The sequence below is a fragment of the Coenobita brevimanus genome, chromosome 93 (assembly GCF_032717465.1).
Source record: "Coenobita brevimanus isolate Jiangsu-jjx chromosome 93, ASM3271746v2, whole genome shotgun sequence".
NCBI lineage: Eukaryota > Metazoa > Arthropoda > Malacostraca > Decapoda > Coenobitidae > Coenobita > Coenobita brevimanus.
The window spans coordinates 44,693,617-44,710,567 of NC_137046.1; the positions used below are offsets into that span (position 1 = coordinate 44,693,617).

The following is a 16,951-nucleotide window of genomic DNA, read 5'->3' on the forward strand; positions in this document are numbered from 1 at the left end:
CTTGAGAAAAATTTGCAGGGGAAAAAAAAAAATGCCGGTTATCAACTAATGTGCTGATAATAATAATTACAAAATATTTAGACGTACCGTAAATAAATGGCGTACTAAGTACACTGTAGGCTACGAAGTAAATGGTGTACTGTACAAATACACTGTACTTGGATGAGTGGTTTAGTCATTCGCAATACTTTGAGAATATCCACTAGCTGCAATATCCAAAGTGGTCCGTTGAAAAGAGAATTGTATAATTTATTGCTGAAAAACAAAAACAAAAGGTCTCGCACTGAACTGTCTGATAAGTTCATTAATTTGTGCTGATGAAAAAGTAGCAGAATGGAACTCAGCGAAATTGCCATGTGATCACTGCCGAATGGAATTATTCACTGACTTTAGAGACAGAGATAGTACTAGCCAGTCAAGACTGCTTCAGTATGTGGCACTATTGTACTTTGCTTTCGTGGAACAAATGTGCCTAATGGCCGTGCGTTCTCGCAGATGAATATCGTGTGGACATCTGAAAAATCTCAGAATCGCAACGCTGAAGGATTTATTGGCAACTCAGATAATTTTAAACAGACTTGCTTGGAATTCTACACAAAATTTAAGTCATCGTCGTGGTTATCAAAAAAAAATTTTGGTGAAAAGTACGGATGGTTAATGGTAAGTAGGCTACTGATAAATTTCTTATACTGTATAAAAGATACATAGTCTCTATATTCTTATGTTAGTCTCCTACTTATCCCTCTATCAATCTGCCTCTGTCTGACTATGGATATCTCTCCATCTACAGTATACTGTTCTCCTCCCCCCCCCCCCCGTCGGACTGGTGATGTTTGACTGTCCCTCCCACTTTATCGTTTGTGAAATCTGGTCACGTTATGAATGACGTGGATACCTAATTACTATGGTGTCAGTGGAACAGGGCGGTATTTCCAAGGGGGATACAAAACCCGGAGGGTGAGCAGCTTCGTTTCAGTAGCCTTCACAACTTTCCTCTTATCACCTCCCAATGCTGTCTTGCTATTTCAGTAACAGAGTAAGGCAGCATACGATACTCTCCAGAACGTTTTCCTGTAATTGTTAATTCGTAACTACATGCGTATATATTACATACCGGCATTACGTTTACTGTTGAAAAAAGAACAAAAACCACAACCCAACACCCAACCTCGGAGTCGGGGGCGGGGAACCATAAATATCCTCACCTCAAATGCCTCTCCCGGAGACAAGATGAGATGTCCTAGATTTTAGTCTAACATTTTATACACAAACACACACACACACACACACACACACACACACACATACATACATATATATATATATATATATATATATATATATATATATATATATATATATATATAAAGTTTAATATTCTCGTTCTACACCTGCATTTCAACATGTATTGCTATACTCGCTGCCACTATTACAACACCCCGCAGGCTTTTGGCATTCATAATTAGCCTACTGTACTAAACGTTCTTTGTACGTTTTTCACTTGTCACCGATACCCTTCCATTCCCAGTTTATTAACCCTAACTTATCCTCTTTCTTTAGCTGATTTTCATATACCATTGCCTTTTCAGCTTTTCCACTGTAATTCTTTCACCCTGAGTACCCTACCACCCTTCTGTGCTCTTCTGAGTTCCCCCCCCCCTATATCCATATATATATATATATATATATATATATATATATATATTCGGTACATACTCGTGTAGGCTATATATGGGTGGGAACAGGCCTGTCTCTATGGTTATATGCGAGGAGGGGTATGTATATGAGAGGACAAGTAGGTACTAATGAACTAAAATCATCAGGTTTTGGGAGTCTACTGAAAGTAACTAACCCCAGGAACAGTTAATAATCCAGTGTGCTGAGGCCGTGTTCACAGCAAACAATGAAATACCCGATATAAAAATGATTTCCTTATGTTGGTCACAATGAATGGCCACAAAACCCGTGTTTCTGTAGTACCGTACTTCCCATTCTTTTTGTTGACGTACCGGTAACGATGTGAAAGCACGACTCACTCAGTCAGGGACCTTTGTTTTCATTTTACTGTTTCCATTTCCTTACCAATTTATTCAGCTTTTATATAGACTTTGGGGACTGGAAGGGGTAGATGTGGTTTTAATATACCCTATAACACACATGGGATCTTGCGTAAGTAGAATACAATCATCTGGTGGCAGCAAGAAACTAAAAATAACGTCACCCAGATTCAAGGAGTTAATGAATATATACTCCTATCAGTGTCCTCCTGTCTTGATCAACTGACTTAGAAATTTTTGTGCTTTAAATTTACGAACTCCATTAAAAAAATCTCCACACAATCCACTACACCAGGAGCAGGAAGCATGGATCAACCCCTTCATTACGATTACGTCTTCTACTGCCAGATAATATTATGAAATTTTCTTAAGTCTTTCTTATGCAAAAACAAATCTTGCGGTGGTAGCAAGGATACAGCAGAAAAAAATAATCGTAAAGAAGGGGTACGGTAAAACAAAAATCAAAATTTCACCCTGGATAAGTGGAGCTTTGAGTGATATAGACCAAACACTAAACCCAAGATCTACAGAATTCAAGATCGAGGGAATGTCTGTCAGATCATGAGTGAGCCTACCTGGGAACCGGAGCCGCAGACCGGGGCCGAGATGATGCCGGGCTGCGCTAGGGCCATCTCGCCGCAGTTCCACACTTCCTTGTCCGAGCCCGGCGTCTCGCACCCGTACATCAGCATGTGGTGGGCCGTCTCCATGCTTGCGTTGGGCTGGAAGGCGGCTGGGGAGGCAAAGAGAGAAATTTTAGGTGAGATGACATGGAGGATGAAGTCGATTTTTTGAGGTGAGGTAATACAGGGGAAAAGTATTAGTTTTATACGATGGCAGAAAAATTTGATGTGTGTGTGTGTGTGTGTGTGTGTGTGTGTGTGTGTGTGTGTGTGTGTGTGTGTGTGTGTGTGTAATGCTGTGAAGACGTTGTAGGCTTTGTCAGGTGATGTGACAAGTAGAGAGAAGCTGTAGGGGTGATTAAGATGATGTGAGACGGAGAAGGAAGTTGATTTGGAGAGAATGTGACACGGCGAGAAGATGTAAGCTTGGTAAGATGATATGACGCGGAGTTGGTTGGTTTTGAGAATGTGGCACGAAGAGAGACGCTGCATGCCTTGTGAGTTGATGTGGCCTGGAAAGTGAGGTTGTTGGGTTTGTGGGGCGATGTAACACTGCTTGTCGTAACCAGGGGCAGAAGCGGCAAGTGGTAAAATCTGCTTAACCCCTTCAGTCCTATGGCTTTAATTCTATTCTTGCTACTGTCAGACGATTTTACTGAAGGCAGGAGGATCTCTAACTGACGATGTTAATTAAGGCTATATGTCACCTCTAAAATTAGAAATGTCTCCCCTAAACTGAAAAACAACACGATAATAATAATGTCCAAAATAGTAATCGGGCTGAAGTTACAGTTCATGAAAATACAAAATTATTACTACCACATTCAGATCTGGTTCTCATTCATCTAGGTACCCTAGTATAAAATGGCTTAGGACTATTTTGATACCTTTTTTTTTTACTGACTACTGGGTATGCATATTATATTTGAATATTCATGTGTACCGTACAGCATTTACTTCCTTTCTTTATATAAATGATTCCGGTATACAAATGTAGCATAAAAAGTTAATACGAACATACACGATAATACGGGTCTTGGATAACAGGACCGTATTCTCGTCAGTTAAGGAAGTTCCCTAACACCTCCTCCTAAGCTGTTTATTTATTTTGCTTATTACACCTTGCTCTCCTCTTCTTTGTTAGACACATCATTATAGTGTCACAGTACCCTGCATATATAACGTGTAAAATTATATTACCCATATGTATCCAAAAATAAATCGCTAAGGAAGAGATGCTAGGGAGCCAAATTAAAAGACGAGAACTTGGCTCAGGACAAACAACTGGTAGATTGGCTGACGTGGAGTGTAGGATAAGAAGCTGATGTGTTTCCAGTATCGCCCTTATTACTTTACTTACAAGATCACAATTCTGAGTTTAGATTACTTTTGGGGTACAGTGCCTATGTAGGTGGTAACCGAAGATGTCGATGACTTTTTTTTCTTCTTCTTTTGCTCTCCACAGACGATATTATTGGCGTGGGGTAGTTTTTTTCAAACTGAGGAAGTATAGGTTTATTAACCCGTTCACTGTGATGCTGTCATAAGCTGAAAACAAGGCCGTAGCCTATGATAGTAACAACAGAGTAAACTAACAAAACAAATTACGTCATGGTTTTTGTGCAATATGTGGTTTGTGGTAATCAGTCACTGGATTGCTGCTGGCGTCACGGCTGGAGGGCACAGTGACTGGTAGCTTCCTGATGCGATATACTGTATATCAGCCAGTGTTTTTGTGAAAGGTCGTCCAGTTACGAGGTCACAGTTCTATTAGTTGTGATTAGATTTGAGATTTTAAGGAAATATAAAAAATATATATATAGCCTATATCGGTTATTATCAGCTAACGTTCACCGGGAGCCGTGAGAAGGAACAGGGAAGCGAGCTTTTTTCTTGAAAGTCACTGCATGAATGTATTGTGATCTTCTTTCTAACGTATAGAAGTGAAGCTTAAACCCTGTTGGAAGGACACAAGTCAAGAATGAGAGAAGTGCATACGAGTTTTTTGAGGAGCATTTGAAATTACGTGAAGAGAGAGACAAAGAGCTGAGAAAGTGAAGGAGCACTGTGGTGTTGCTGTGGATGTACTATAAATAATATTATACTTTGAGATAGTCTGACCATGTGGAGAGAATGGAGAATGAGATAGTCACCAGGAGTGATAGGCTAGATGGAGGGGAAAGCGGAGTGGAATAGGGAAATCGACGATGAGACGGAGGTATGGGGTGGAGAGGTATACTGTAGGAGAAATGAGATGTGAATTAGAGAGAGTTGTTTGATAATATAAGAAGGTGACATGGAGGTGATCCGTTTGTGACCACCCTCTCCGGGATTAAAGCGTCTGTCTATAGATAAACAGACGTCAATTCCGGTAATCTACGGAATACTTCACTTTAACAACTTTCTCGTAACTAGTCGATATTAATTCAACGCTTTATAACCAGAATCTTACGTTCAGTGAAAAATGCAACAACCATGGTGCAATGTATACTCACTAATTTTTGCGTTCATATTGCACTGGGAAAGTAGCATCAGTACCTATATTTATGAGAACAGTTAATTGGTGCAAAACGATTATATTAAGTTACAGTATCGGAATATTACACCAATAACCTACTGAAAACTGCACCTCTGTATCACAATATGTTCACACACACACACACACACACACACACACAGGGGGGGGGAGGTCTACCATGTCAGTTGCAGGGAGGACGGGAGGAAAGGAGTGAAGGAGATAACGGGTGAGAGGGTAAGGCTGGGAGGGGCGGACATTACAATTCTTTCCTGGTATTCTTGACGGTCGTGTGAGGACTTCACCTCTGGATATCACCACTACCAGCACTACAGTCGCCATTACCATCACCACCAACATTATCGCCACTACCATCACCATCAACGTAGCTATGGACAGTAGGCTAATATCAGTACCAGCACTACCATCTCAATCATCGCCACTACCGTCACTACCACCACTAGTCTACCATCGCTACTACCGTCACAACCATCGCTACTACCATCACCACTACCCCTTGCAACCCAAACCATTAGACAATCTTTACTCCAGTTGTTACCAACATCAATATTCCACAACGCTCCCATCACGCAAGGAAGTACCCAAATTCCTTTATCCCCCTATCCTCTCCCCCTACCCAATCATCCACTACCCTCCTCTTTTCTTTCCTTAATTTTCTTTACCCTCCCTTTCCCTGTCCCACCTTCCTTTACCCTGTCCCCTCTTTCCCTGCCCTACCTTCCATTACCCCTTCTCTTATTATCCTTATCCTATCTTAATTACCCCCTTCCCCGTTCCCCACTTTCCCTTTCCCCTACTCCCCTTTCTGCTAACCCCTTTACCCTGCCTCACCTTCCATAGTTCTCTTTCTTTACCTGCTCTCCTAACCCCCAATCCCTTTCCTCTATCCACTCCTTTAACATATCTTTCTTTCTCTTTCCCTTATCGCTTTCTCGTATCTCACGTTTACTTGCCTTCCTTTTCTTACTATCCTTCTCATCCCCCCTTCCCTTAGTCTGCTTCCTCTGCCCCTTCCCTTCTCTTATCGTTTTCCCTTGCTCACTTTTTTTCTACCCCCTTCCCCAACCCCCCTTTCCCCTTCTCCCCCTTCCTGTGTCTGAACGCCGGTCGCAAACCTAACTACTTTTTACCTTTTCCGACACCACCGTCAGCTCTTCCTCTACGCTCACCCTAACAGGTGCTCCTCTTCCATTTCAACAAGTGATATTACAAAATCTACCTTCACCACTCTCTCACCAACCACCGTACATACCTCTTCTTACTACCATCATTAATAGCCTACACAGTTATATACAAAAAAGAAAATGAAACTGAAGTGACCAGGTGTCGTCTTGAGAAATAAACAAAAACTCGGGACAGTCGGAACTCCAGTTTAATTTTTTCCAACTGAGTAGTTGCGTAGGAAAAAAATCATGTATGCTTATGATATTTTTCCAACGACTATTATATACTGTACAGAACTGATCACCCATCCACCCATCATTGCCATTCTCACAACCAGTGTCTCTTTCTCCTACAACTTTTCATATACCAGTACTGTTCATGGTTATTTTTCCCCTGCCAGTTTCATTCTTTCTTATCCATCTCTTACCAACACCCTCTCCTCCCCAGCACTACCACAATCACATTATTTTCGCATCTCTAGTTGCAGCTCCCCATTTCTCTGCACTACTTCCCCAACCGTACAAACAATATTCCCCCACTGGAACTAACAAAATCGTAATGACACTCCCAGTTACAACTTCCCCTCTCGCTGCACCCTTCCCTCCTCTCCCCCTACCATTACTAAACATATTTTCTTCCCCTGCACCGCTAGTGTTGCATTAAGACCCTCCAGCTGCACCTCTTCTCTCTGCAGATTTTCTTCCCTCTCAGCAAACATCATTACTTCCCTAGTACCACCACAGTTACATCAACTCTACCATTTCCACCGCCACCACATTTCCCCCTCCCCCTTTCCGCTACCAACAACAGTCACCAAGAGGCACCACCACAACCACATCGACATTTTCCTAACTCCACCTGTACCTCACCCTCTCGCTGCAAGGCTACTGCCACCACGTCTCTTCTTCCCTCCCCCTCAACCCCTTGCTCTTCCCAAACCACTACCTACCCCAACGCTCTCCCCCTGCCACGACAACAACATCCGCTGCTCCCCACTCCCCCTCCCCACCCCACTCTTCCCCTCCTCCTCTGACCTCGAAGAGATAGGGAAGCGACCCACTTTCTCCTGCGTTTGTCGGGGGATACTTAATGAAACAGGTAAACGTACAGAGAAAAAAAAAAATAGAGGAAATAAAGAGCAACAGTTTATACTACAATTAGAGCCACCTCACGAAGATAACAGTAAGTGATCCTTAAATGGACAAGTAAAACAGGTATAGTAAACAAATCTAAGCTAAAATATTTGAACAAAATAAAACATGTAAGCTAACATACGAGTATACAATAATACACTGAACATACCAGTAATATAAAGTACACTTAGAGCCTACGCCTGACGACAGTAATATATCTTCGCATGAAGATAAGAATACGGTATTAAGTGGCTGCCTAACGAACAAGTAGGTTAAGTGTTGTTGGCCATGACATTTTCTCCTGGGTTCATCATACCAGGTTCTGCGAAGTGAAGATCAGTGCGCAGGGATGTGAAAACTCGCCTGAATATTTAAATAACAACCATTCCCCCTTGTTTTTCAGCATCGGGTGGGGGTAGACAGTGAGCAAAAACTATGCTTCACGAATGGAATGATGGGTAAACTCGCCTGGATATTTTCACTCTTCCCACGCCATGGTGCTCCTCAGGCAAACTTTCTAGGATCGGACTTCTAATTTGGCTATTACTGTATGAACGTATTCAGGCTAAAACGGGACTGTTTTCTTTAGCTGGGGAAAGTCCAAGCAATCCGTGCATTAAAAACCGTCGTGATTAACTCCTACACTACGATGACGTATATATATTTCATTCTGCCTTCGCTACCACCAGATGTTTTTATTCAACTTCAGGGAGACCTATAGCAGTGAAGAGGAAAAGGAAAAATGTTTATATCTCCTCCCCTATGAAAAGGTTTTCCCATGCTGACTAAAATCGTCAGGCTACTGTAATAAGACTAGGATAAAATAAAGTCAAAACGGGTAGTCACTCTGCTGTTATTGACCCACTAACACTCGTTACTTTAATCTGGCAAACATTAAACACCTGTGGAGCTACATCTGAGCGAAATTCTAACATTCTAAAGGTCGGCCGGTAAAACTGGCCGCACCACCCATGAACCCGGAAACCATTTTTTGTCGAGGTTTGTTTTTCATGAGGGGTAAACCAGCTGCATGTGCTTTCTCTTTTTTGCTACCAGGGACGTACTCATGAAGTATCTTAGCCAAATCTTACGATAAGCACATCTCTAAAGCAGTCCGTTTTTTTTCTGAAGTACTTTTCTTTGGTCGTATTTTGTCACGTGTAACATTCATTCTAATTTGACTGCCAAGTGTCAGAAGCTGTATAAGTGAAGATAAAAGTGTATTAACTTAGGGGGCGGATCCACAAAGAGCTGGGGACGGGCTGGGAGGGGCTACATTGATACATGTGATTAGGCTAAATGCAGAAATCGTAATGGTTTCGTCGTGAGGTATTCCGGTTATTTTTACCCAAAAGTTTGTACGCCACCAAAAAGCTCTAGGTAGGTGTCTGAACAGCTATAGTCTACAATGTGGAATTCCCGTGACTGGCTGTGTGAAGGTGCCTTACTTTTTATGAGCGGTGGTATGTTCTGGTACAGTAACAATTTCCTTCATTGTTTCGTAGATGTTAGCTAGTTATGTGAATGTTGCTATGAATCTGACTGTAGGAAAGTTATTCTTACAACAGAATCTAATAATGGAATTATACCCACCCACCCTCCGGCTGCAGGAATTCTGGATCCGTCCTGATTTAAACACAACTTATATTATTAAGGACGTTGATTCACAGGCAAAGTTGTGATTTATCCTCTTAACTAAGATTGTTTTTACAAGAAAGACAAGGAAAAGCGAGTACAAAACCTTCCCACGCCTCTCGTTCTTGCTAATACAAGTCTTACGTACGGTATGTGAGGAAAAGAATAGTAAATTATTTGTTCAGTCTTAGTCGTGGACAGCAATACTCACTGATGTAGTATTCCTGGGTGGGGTCAATCCTGATGGGGGTGCAGAAGTAGGTTTCAGCCTGAGTGAAAAAAAAAAAAAACATTAATGACAGTCATGTTTTAGCTACTACACGGCAGAAGTATTATTTAACTTTATTTTTATTAGCTTTTCCACAACAATAACAACTTTCTTTTTTAAAGCTTGTTCTTACTGCAATCAGACATTTTATAGAACATTGAAGTCTTGATCGTTTCAGTACGATGATTTTTCCATTTTATTCTTGCTACAACCAGATAGACATTTCAGCTGAGGGGATATTTTTTAAACTGGTTGGGTTAGATATGGCCTTCATGAACCCCTCCATTACACAAGGTCTCTCCCAAGCCGAATAAAATCGTCCGGTGGTGGCAAGGATAAAATAAAAATGTAATCGTGATGAAGAGGCTATAATACGGAAGGACGCTGTGTGCTTTTAATCAGCCAGCTGTTTACTCAGCATGTCTTTACGCCTTCAGTCTAACACGCTGCCCCTAAGCGGCATAAAGCCGTCTGAGGGTAACAAGAAGAAAATATAAGCAGGACGGCATAGTAACATAAAGGTCATTAGACGTGTTTTCATCCCTTCACCACGAGGGCTCTCTCTCTCTCTCTCTCTCTCTCTCTCTCTCTCTCTCTCTCATCTAGGCTGAAGAAAATCATCTGAAGGTATTAAAAAAAAAGGAAAGAAAAAAAAAAAGCAAGCTGCCAAGGGACTAAGCAATTTTGTCGTTGCATAAACTATCGTCGATGTATTGTATAAGACAGACGAGATAAAGGCAAGGGATGGAAGTCAGTGCCGTAAAATAAAAAACTGTGGTCTGTATTCTTGTAGGCTATTGAGGCACCCAAGTACCTCTTCCCTTCCAGTTCATTTCTGTATAGGCTATGGTCTACTACTATTCTCTTGTACGTTATTTATGCAGTCTACAGTGATTATTGCAAAGGCATAAAGGTGTAGTAGTAGTAGCAGCATACTAGTAGTAGTTGCAACCCCAAGCTTATCTGAACATGAACCCCATGAACTGCAGGCTGAAGCTGCCCTCATCCTGCAGCCAACCATCCGCATTTCTGGGGACAGGGAGGGAACTGAGGGGCCTTTGTGTAACCGGGCAGTTCCACCACCCGGTCATATCGTTGCCACCACATGAAGGCATCACTCCTCAGCATCGGTATGTAAAATAAATCGTTATGGCAAAAGTTCTAAAACCCCTCTTCAGGTGACTAAAACAGGTTGTGGCCCTGTGACTGCCTTTCACGCTCTAGGAAGAACAATAACAGGTTTGCGTTACGTCACGACGCGGTTATTAATGTCGTCAAGGCTACAGTCATGTCACACGTAATTAAGTAGAAAGTGACGATACTATAACACGCCCCACCAGAAAAGACATAACCATGCCGGATGTTTAACCCTTTCACTCCACAAGGTCTTTCCTGAGCGTAACGCAATGGTTTGGGGGTATCAAGAACAAAGTGTTAAGGAGACTTTTCTTAGCCTCTCATCGCGAGGCGGCACATGTAAGTTAAATAATTCGATGGGAGCAAGAGCAAAAAAAGAAGAGAAAAAGCGTTATAATGCTGAGTTAATTTAACCACTTTGTATCGATTGTTAGCTAATATATCTGCGCACGAAGCACGCGTCTATTGTATCGCTTGGCACGCGCGCGCCCTTGTGTGTGTGTGTGTGTGTGTGTGTGTGTGTGTGTGTGTGTGTGTGTGTGTGTGTGTGTGTGTGTGTGTGTGTGTGTGTGTGTGTGTGTGTGTGTGTGTGTGTGTGTGTGTGTGTGTGTGTGTGTGTGTGTGTGTGTGTGTGTGTGTGTGTGTGTGTGTGTGTGAAAAGTATAATTAGGATTTTTTTTTCTAATTTTATTTCTTGCTACCATTACACGATTTCAGTATGCTTTGGAGACACTTTTCGAACGAGGGGAGGAGGGTTAGTTTCAACGTTCACAAACCCCTTCACCACTAATGGCCCTTCCTAACTGATGTCTGATAGTACTGGTATAATACGAATAAGGTATAAAAATACCACCGGAGTTAAAGCGTCCATAAACTGCCTGGTGATAACACACACACACACACACACACACACACACACACATGATCATCATCTCCGTGTTGCTTTCTGATGCTAGACTATACTTCCCGTCCCCACAACACTAAGTGCCTGTCATGTTACCGTGCTATCTCCACTTCTTGCGTATCAAACAGGCTCCAGCTGCGACAAACGGAACTTAGCAAATATGATGGCACTGTTGTTACCGCGTTTCCTGCACTATTTGTAGCGACTTGTACTAAATTTTCCTTAGCTTTTTCCACCTGTCATAACGCGGTATTCCACACAGCCCAGTTTGATCACGACTTCTTCATATTCCAGTTACCAGTATTAGATTATGTCCAGCCCAGCAGACAGAAGACATCCTCAGACTACAGTAGCCAGGATAGTGTTTCAAGTGACTTTGACGATGTTTACGGTTTCGAAAAATCTTATCTCCAGCGATTTATTCTGTACATCCCTACGGTACCCTGATCTCTCTCTCTCTCTCTCTCTCTCTCTCTGTCTTTCTCTCTCTCTCTCTCTCTCTCTCTCTCTCTCTCTCTCTCTCTCTCTCTCTCTCATAGTAATCTGGCTGTCCATAGACGAGCTTCTCTACCTCAGGACTAGGCCTTTTGGAAGGAATGGAATTATTATTATTTTTTTTCATACTGTAACGAGGTTTACTTATTCTTAACTCACTTTATTTGCTTCTTTTACTGGCATGAGGAGTAACTTCTTAACTCTGGTTTTCTTACGCAAACATCAATATATTTTGCTGCCACTCGTACTGGGGCGTGCCAACCACTATACCACCAGGCACAAGTATATAATTCAGTATAAAATCGTATGATTGATAACGGGCTGGTCTTGAATACATGTCATCTCACGGTCACCCAGCTGCACGAAAGGGCCTGCAAAAATGACGAAAGAGGTTGCAAAAACGACGATAGTTGTGGCTTGCATTAGTGGGATGTCGTGCCGGCAGGAGGAAGAAACGACGAAAATTGAGGGCAAGAGTGGCGACAGCCAGCACGATAGAGCTTATAAAACAGGTTACTCAAATCTTTCCACTCAGTAATTATTTGTGTTGTTTAATTATTTATTATTATTTGTATTTAGGTGCTTTGCGGGTAGAAAGAAGAACTGACGAAAATTCAGGGCAAAAGTTTAGACAATCTGCAGGAAACGGCTTGCAAAAACACTGTTGTTCATGACACGCCACTATTTTTTTTTTTTTTTTATGGGGAACTGACAAGAATTCAGGGCAACGGTGGCAACAACCTTCATGACACTCCATTTCTTTCGGGTGGGGGTGGGGGTGGGTCGGGGCGTTGTACCGGTAGGAGGAAGAACCAACGAATATTCAGGGCAAGACTGAAAAAATGAACAGTGACCCCTGACGTACTTGCCACATGAAATCCATCAACGTCGCTAACTTGCTGTGAAAGTGTTAGAGTATCGCTAAACACACAGAGCTGTAGAAAATCGCTAAAGAAATATGTTAAAATTGCTAACATATAGCTGAAACGGGGTAAATAACGACTAATAAATCGCTAAAAATAGGCTTAAACTGCAGCAAGATCCCCAGCTCTAAAAACGATTCGGTAAATGAAATGAAAATCCTAAAACATCCAATCTAACGCTCATCCCTTACCACTGTTAAAGCCGTAAGGGCACGATAACATGTCCCTGTATGTTTTTGATGCCAACTATTTCGATCCTAAGAAGATGCAGTTAATAATATACAAGAAAACGTAAACCGCTTTAGTTAGAGGCCTTGTCTGAGTTGAATAGGCTAACCCTTCTGACGGTAGCCAAAATAAATAAAAGATGTCCCCTGAACAAAAGGCTTAGTAAGGAATGTTTCTGATGCCTGTAACCCATTTTTTCTCCGTAAGTCAGAATACTATTTACCAAAGAACGGGTAATCTGACTGGAGGAGTTAAGATATAATATGCAAAACAAGTTGTAAGGGATGCAGGGGAGCCCCCAAAGTGTACATGTCAGGGCACACACACACACACACACACACACACACACACACACACACACACACACACACACACACACACACACACAGGTAGCTACGTCTTCATTAAGGGAGGAATCCAGGCAGCCACGTCTACACCACAGAAGTTCGTCGCCCGCCACCACTCCCATTTCCTGCTTTTTTCCCTCCAGCGATCTCTCTCTCTCTCTCTCTCTCTCTCTCTCTCTCTCTCTCTCTCTCTCTCAGTTTCATCTTGTTGCTATTACACTTGTTCCTTCACTTGTTATATGTTTCCTCCACCTGTTGTACCCGTTTTTTTCACCTGTCACGTCTGTTTCTTCCACCTGTTGTACCTGCTTCCTCCACCTGTTTGTTGTTGTCTGTTTCCTCCACCTCTTGTATAGTCTCTCACTCATGCTGCATCAGTTTATTTCATTGGTACTGTGTGTGTGTGTGTGTGTGTGTGTGTGTGTGTGTGTGTGTGTGTGTGTGTGTGTGTGTGTGTGTGTGTGTGTGTTTTACCTGTATACGAGTATGCATGTTATTTTCTGTTTTCTGTTTCGTCACGTCTTGTAAAAGTTTCCTCCATCTTTTGTACGGTACCGTACCTTCTTTTTTTTTTTTTTCCCCTCCACCTATTGTTCATCTGCCGTATCCCCTCCTCCTGCACCCCTTCTAACCCCCACACTTATTCAGACAGGTGTTTCGCCCGATTCAATACAATTGCAGCGAAAAAATGGCAGTAAAGATATATATTTTTATTGATGGTATATAACCATTTTTTCGTCATCATCTTCATCATCATCATCATTTTCTTCTCCTTTGTCACTGGTATTATAATGGTTAGGATGCCACGCATGAAGGTTTCATCCTTTTTATGGGGAGCATCTCCAGGAGCAGCGTAGCCCGGGCTGTCCCTCACTAAAGATTTTTAGACGCGAGATGCATCTAAACTTTAGCGATTAGCGAAGCCACACCACATGGCATCCTTCAGTAAGGATGGTGCAATTTTTTTTCTTTGTTTACTCTTGCTAACTCCACACTATTTAATTCACCTTAGGATAAATTTTTCGACTAAACTTCACAGCAAAACGTCTCTCGTCAGCTGAACAAAATTGTAAAGTACCAGCAGGAACAAACTGGAAAAAATACGTTATTCAGATTGAAAAGGCTAACTTCTTTTACGGTACTAATATGACACTTTTTTTCCTTCACTCACTTTCAGATGCTTTATGAAGACGTACGGTAGCCAAAGAAGTGGAAGAAATATTACTCCCCTGTGTAGCCCCAGCTGTCGAATACCTTGCCTTCGTAAAATGCTGACGAACGAAGTAGATGTCAGCAAAAATAGAAGTGTATCCACGAAATCACTTTCTTTCATCACACTGACTACACCTGGCCTCCCTCACAAACGAATACACCAACATGGGGCGCTGACTGACGAAACTCCACCAGACGATTTTATTTGGATTAGGTGTGTGGAAACCTTCATAATTTCAGTATTATCGTTTCTATAATCATTTCTCCTCTTAATTTTCTAACCGGCGTGCCTTTTAACATGTAGGACCGCATTCTGAGTGACCTTGGCTAGGAGGCTTCGTAACGACTCTTCCAGAACGATTTATCTACACACTGCATGTCGGTATTCTTTTACGCCGTATGTTATTAATGCAACCTGTATCGAAATTAAAACCATGTAGGCAGCATACACGAGAACGTTTGAGGATGTTAAGATGTAAGGAGCATGGTAATCAGTAAGCGCTGGGGGGGTGATACAAAGCCTACAATGCCACTTAGAATTTTATCCATGGTCTCCAGTGTTGAGCCAGGTAGATTTCGCTCCAGTACTACATGGCACTCTATATGGGAAGCATTCACTAAATTTTACAACATATACAAGTGGTGCCTCACGAGGATGAATATACAGCACCCGTATTTCATTTCAGATACTCTTGTAATAACATTTAAGTCACAGAGCCTCTTTACAGAATTCTCTAAGACTTCAATGGGGCGAGCTTAGAGAGCACAAATGTGAGAATATTTAATGAGCCGCTTGACTGTATGTGGCTTGCATTGTATAGGAAGATTTTTATTTCCTTCCAATATGATGGTGAAGACTTAGAACCATGTTACGGTTAACTAGTCCTTCCTTTCTATCATCTATCCATATGTCTATCTATCTATCCATTATATCTATCTATCCATATGTCAATCTATCCATGTCTATATAAAATCACGGTATCCTCCCTAGTATTCAGTAAAATCGCTTTATTCTCCATGGTCGGCTGCACTAAATACCGGTATTATTCAGTTCATCATAAGATCTGTTTGTTGCTTTATCCCTTCAGTCTGAGGACGTATTATATTCTTGCTATCACCTGACTATTTAATTCAAGTTTAGGATGGTCTTTAGCAGTGAAGGGGTTTGTACAGGCTGTACCAGTTAAAAAAAAAAAAATCCTCAAAATGCAATGGGCCAAAGGTAGCAAGACTAATACAAGAGTTTAGGCTGCTCGACGGAAAATTACGATTCTTCTCTTAAATAACAAGGGTGGAACACGAGAGTGATGTGAAGTTACTGCAATGGATCGTTCTCATGCTTTTCCACATACAGTATACGGTGCTGCCTCTACGGTGCATGTACGGTGAGTAGCTGGGCGAGAGGTGAATCAGGTTAGTTAGGACACCGCTATTTTTTACTTCGACCCACAATCTACGTACTGGACACGTTTTCCTACGCCAGGTAAAGTACTAAGGCTTTATGACGATATATATTTTGTAGCCGTGTCGTCGGTGTAGTCATGATGTGGATGAGGTAATACTGTGTGTGTGTGTGTGTGTGTGTGTGTGTGTGTGTGTGTGTGTGTGTGTGTGTGTGTGTGTGTGTGTGTGTGTGTGTGTGTGTAGTGCTGGTATGGATAACTAAGATAGTGTTGTAGATGTTTGTGTAGTCTTGGTGAGGATGAGGTTGTGGCGTGTAGCCTATATACTGTATGTGGTACCGGTATAGAGGAGTGTGAATGTTGCAGACGTGTGGCTGTAATGTGGATATGGCAGTGGTATGGATGAGTGTGGCGCTGATGTGGATGTGGCAGTGGTATGGATGAGTGTGGCGTTGATGTGGATGTGGCAGTGGTATGGATGAGCGTGGCGTTGATGTCGATGTGGCAGTGGTATGGATGAGTGTGGCTGTGATGCAGATGTGGCAGTGGTATGGATGAGTGTGGCGTTGATGTGGATATGACAACGGTATGGGTGAGTGTGGCTGTGACTTTGATATGGCAGTGGCATGGATGAGCGTGGCTGTAGTATGGATGAAAATGACAGTGATGAGGATGTGGCAGTGGTATGGATGAGTGTGAATGTGGCAGTGGTTTGGATGATTGTGGATGTGGTCTGGATGTGGCAGTGGTATGGATATGTATGACCGCTGGAGTGGAAATAACAGTCTTGTAGTCTGTTGTACATGAGGAAATACTCGTAAATGCGATACGAGGCGAGTGTGACTGGTACCGTAATAAATCCTGTTATTAGCAGTTTCATGGCTAT

At 42.1% G+C, this 16,951-nt stretch overlaps 1 protein-coding gene across 1 annotated transcript in view; it reads right to left on the reverse strand.

Annotated features, from left to right (window-relative positions):
• Positions 1 to 16,951, reverse strand: part of Phm (Peptidylglycine-alpha-hydroxylating monooxygenase) — a 34,643-nt gene that overhangs the window by 14,027 nt on the left and 3,665 nt on the right. Inside the window, exons 2-3 of the mRNA XM_080282488.1 lie at positions 9,360 to 9,417; positions 2,633 to 2,790 (exon numbers count right to left, since the gene is read on the reverse strand). Coding sequence (XP_080138614.1) covers positions 2,633 to 2,790; positions 9,360 to 9,417 — 216 coding nt within the window. The remainder of the gene's footprint in view (positions 1 to 2,632; positions 2,791 to 9,359; positions 9,418 to 16,951) is intronic.